Source organism: Myotis davidii, unplaced genomic scaffold, assembly GCF_000327345.1.
Source record: "Myotis davidii unplaced genomic scaffold, ASM32734v1 scaffold100, whole genome shotgun sequence".
Classification (NCBI taxonomy): Eukaryota; Metazoa; Chordata; class Mammalia; order Chiroptera; family Vespertilionidae; genus Myotis; species Myotis davidii.
Window position 1 is genome coordinate 1,224,226 of NW_006292691.1, and position 4,230 is coordinate 1,228,455.

Consider the following 4,230-nt stretch of genomic DNA (forward strand, 5'->3'; position numbering starts at 1 on the left):
TTCAGCCACAGCAGCCCACGCCGGCCCAGCCCTGAGCAAGGCACCGGAGACACCAGTCTGGTCCGGGCTAGAGCGCTGCCCTCACCACCCTCGCCCAGCCCCGGGCCGCTGGATGCCGAGTCAGTGCACAGCGTGTACCATGCGGACTGCCACGTGGAAGGGCCGCAGGAGCGGGCTCAGGTGGTACAGGCTGCGGCCACCGCCGCCAGCCTCAAGCTGGCCATGGGGCTGGGCACCATGAATTACCCCACCATCCTGCCCTCAGCACCTGGTAGCGGCAAAGGCGGCACCAGCCCCAGGTCCAAGGGGAAGCGGGCCAGTCGGCCACCAGGAGCTGGAGGACACAGCTCCCTCAGCCTGAGCAGCCACGACCCCTATGAGAAGATCCAGCATTTGGTTGGGGAACATGGTAAGGACCTCACCCTCGCCTGTGTGTGTGTGTGTGTGTGTATGTGTGCACGTGCACGCGCGCACACGCGCGTGTCCTGGAAGAGGGGAGGGGCTTTGGCACCTCACACCCTGACATGGCCAGGAGGGGAGAGAGGGCACCCCCTTTGTCCACCCGTGGTAGCCCCAAGCAGCCAGTGGCTCAGTGGACCATGAGCGTTTACCACATGGATGAGAATTCTGAAGGTGGCAGAGTATTGCCCCCACCTCGCCCCAGGAAGTACCGTCTGCCCATGTTCAAAACCTGGCAACTCCTCCTGAGGTGTGGCCAGCCCCACGTCTGGGTCGGGAGACTGAGGCAGGGGCATGGGGAGGAATGCAGGTTCCAGTGCCACGAAGGGTTTTTTCCCACCTGGCACCTCTGCTTCACCCACCTCCCCACCTCGGATGGGTGGTCGAAGGAGAGACACCGGGCCCCGTACAGATTATAAGGCCTCCCAGTGGTGTGTGCAAGTGTGTAGACATGGTGCACCTGGGGCAGGTAGGGGCGTGGGTGGGGTCATTGTGTGTGCCCTCAGTCAATGTGCCCGGGCTGTGAGAGCCAGCATGCCGCGGCCCACGTGCTTCTAGCCCTGCGCTACCCATTGGACGGCCCCGGCCTCGTGGGCCCCTGAGCGGTAATGAGTGCAGGCCACAGCTTTGGGTGCAGAGTGTACCTGGGTCCCAGCAACTGATCCCCCACTGCCCTCAGTGAGGAAGGGGTGCGCAGTTCTCTTCAGTCACTCACGTCTGGTCCACGTTGGAGCGAAGATGGCTGATGTGTTCATCTCACCTTTCACACGGCTGCTAAAAAGTAGCTCGTGCTACATTTCTGGATGATGTGGCCATAGCACAGCTGAGCTTCTCCGCCCCTCTGTGTCCCTGCCCCTGTGTGTGCACAGAGCACCCCTGTCCAGGGTGCGCATGATTGTGCCCAGGTGTGTGTGTGTGTTCCTAGGTGTGCACATGAGTGTTCCAGGGAAGCGTGTGTTCCTGAGTATGAGTGTGCCCAGGTGTGCACGTTCACCCTACAGCAGCCTCTGTGTGGGCGTGGGCCCACCCCAGCTGTCACCGCCGAGTGCCCTGACCCTGCCTGTACCCTTCACCCCTCAGGACTGGGCCAGGCCTCCAGCCGCCTGTCAGGCCTGAGTGTGCCCTGCCCCCTGCCCAGCCCCCAGGCGGGCACGCTGACCTGCGAGCTGAAGGACTGTCCTTACTGCGCTAGTGCCCTGGGAGACCCCGAGTTTGAGTTCAGCGACTCGGAGAGCGGAGACTCGGACGGCAACGCGGTCTATGAGTTCACACAGGATGTGCGGCACGGGGACCACCGCGACCCCATGCAGCCGACCCCAGTGGCCGGCACACCCGCCCAGGGCAGTGTGCGGAGGCGGGCCCAGCAGCGGGTGGCCTCTGGCAAGCCTGGTGGGCTCAGCCACGTGTGGGCTACCGTCAGTGGCAAACTGCGCAGGATCGTGGACAGCAAGTACTTCAACCGCGGCATCATGATGGCCATCCTCACCAACACCCTGAGCATGGGCATTGAGTACCACGAGCAGGTGGGTGGGCGCGGGCACACCCGCCCCCTGGGAGTCGTGACTGTTGTCATGACCCCTGGGGAGTATGTTCCTTGTGTGCCTCCCGATTGTAGCCTCTTGGGGACCCACATTGGGATTGTGGAGGTTGGGGCATGGGGCCTTGGAGCCAGATGATGTTTATCAGTTACTCAGCAAATGCTCCTCCTCCTCCTTGGGCCGGGTCTCTGCTGAGTGGTGCACACAGACACCGTGGCTCCGGCCTGGAGTCGCTCTCATCTGGGGTGGGGGGGTGGAGACCACCCAGACCCAGAGGCAGTGGGCACTGAGGGCGTTTACAGGTCAGCTGGTGGCTCTTCTCAGGAAGGTACCGGCCCAGTTCTTGCAAAGAGGCCCCCCCTTACCTGAGCCAGGCCCACCGGCAGCACCCGATGGGGTGCCTCTTGGTGACCAGAATAGGTGGGGATGTGGACTGGCCCCAGGAGGAGGAATTGTGGGGTGCCCAGCCCCCCAGTTGACCCTGCACACTGGCCAGGAGAGGGCCACACCAGGGAGGGCAGCAGCGGGTTTGGCAGGAGACGGTGTCCTCTCAGGACCAAGGTCCGTTCACTTGTAACGACCAAATCGACTTCCTCATCTCCTGCCCATTGGTCCTCTCATGCCACGTAAGCCGTTTCCTTTCATCCTGGAGCAATTTAGGGGAAATCCTAGCGGTGCCAGCCATAAGCAGGCCCAGGCGGGAGGTGCTTGTTGTGAGGGTGAGATCCAGGCCAGCGGTAGCAGTGGGCTTCGAGGGACCCCTGCACGGAGGAGCCTCCGCCACACGTGCACACAGTGCATACACCGGTACACAATCACACATGTCCACAGATGTACACATGCAAGGCTTACCCATACAGATGTGAACATGTGTATAGAACTGTAACCATGTGCATATCTACCACACGTGTAGCACGTTTCCAGGCATTCACACATAGGCAGGTCACTGGTACAGACACATGTGCAGATACATGCACACACACGCAAGCACTTACACTAGCACAGGTGTACACCATGCACACACAGGCAGGATAAAATGCCCTCAGTACGGTGGGCCTCTGGGCCTTTTGCCAACAAGGAAGGGTGTGTGAGGGCTCCAGAGACTGGGCCAGCTTTCGGAAGCACCCTTACTTTTACTGTCTACACCCCCACGCCCACCCCGAACCTTGGACAGGTACTCCAGGCCCTGCTCCCTGGGTATCTTCAGAGCCCTAAGGCACCGACATTCTGGGGGGGAGGTCAGGAAGGACCAGGGGGAGTGACAGAGGGAAGGCCGGATGGGCCAGGGTTCAGCTGGAGAAGCTACCCCTGGGGCCCAGCTGCCTCCTTCAGACGGCCGCCAATAGGTTCCTAAGACGCCTGCTGTGGCCTCTGGGCCCTTGGCCCCTCGGTGCAGCCTTTCCTGCTCCCCGTCTATGGGGGCAGTGGCCCTCCCCTGATGGTCCTGCTGCTGCCCACAGCCGGACGAGCTGACCAACGCCCTGGAGATCAGCAACATCGTGTTCACCAGCATGTTCGCCCTGGAGATGCTGCTGAAGCTGCTGGCCTGCGGCCCGCTGGGCTACATCCAGAACCCCTACAACATCTTCGACGGTGTCATCGTGGTCATCAGGTGGGTCCCCGCTTCCTGCCCAGCCACGGGGTTCCTGGAGGCTCCAGTGTCGGAGCAGAGCCCAGCCAAAGGGAGTGGCACCGCTGGCAGTGTGCTCTGGCGGCTACGGAGACGCTCAGTGGAGTCCCTTCCCGCAGGCACTGCAGGGCACACACACTTAGGTCAGCTGCCTGTCAGGCGTACGTTTCTATAATCTACCGGAGCTATTCCCTTCAGGAATAGAGTGAGTGTTCAGGGTCCTTCAGCACCTGCCTGGCCTCTGTTAGGGCTCAGCCTGCGAGAAAGCCAGCCTCCTCTGCAGTTGCTGCTGCAGCAAAGGCCACGCAGAAAGGAGCAGGAGACTCTGGGGAAAGTTTCTCCCCAGGAGGAAGTGAGGTCCTTGGGAGTCAAGGGACCCCCACCCCAGCGGAGGGAGGGGGGATGTTGAGCCAGGCATGGCTGTGGGAGGTGCAGGATGGGAAAGCCCTGGTTGAGAAGCGTCTGTCGGGCCAGAGCCAGGATGGCAGCTAGTTCGCTGTCTTCAGAGACGTTGCCACCGCCCCTCAGCCCCTCTGGGCACCTTGATGCAGCCAGACCTGCTGTTCACCCCGGGGTTGAGTGCAGGCCACGGTGGCTCCCAGG

The 4,230-nt window shown here is 62.1% G+C and overlaps 1 protein-coding gene across 1 annotated transcript in view; it reads left to right on the forward strand.

The window, feature by feature from the left end:
• Positions 1–4,230, forward strand: part of CACNA1H (calcium voltage-gated channel subunit alpha1 H) — a gene marked incomplete at its 3' end in the record, with an annotated part of 31,259 nt that overhangs the window by 9,114 nt on the left and 17,915 nt on the right. Inside the window, 3 exon segments of the mRNA XM_015565595.1 lie at positions 6–409; positions 1,540–1,982; positions 3,458–3,609. Of these exon segments, the coding sequence (XP_015421081.1) occupies positions 6–409; positions 1,540–1,982; positions 3,458–3,609 (999 nt within the window).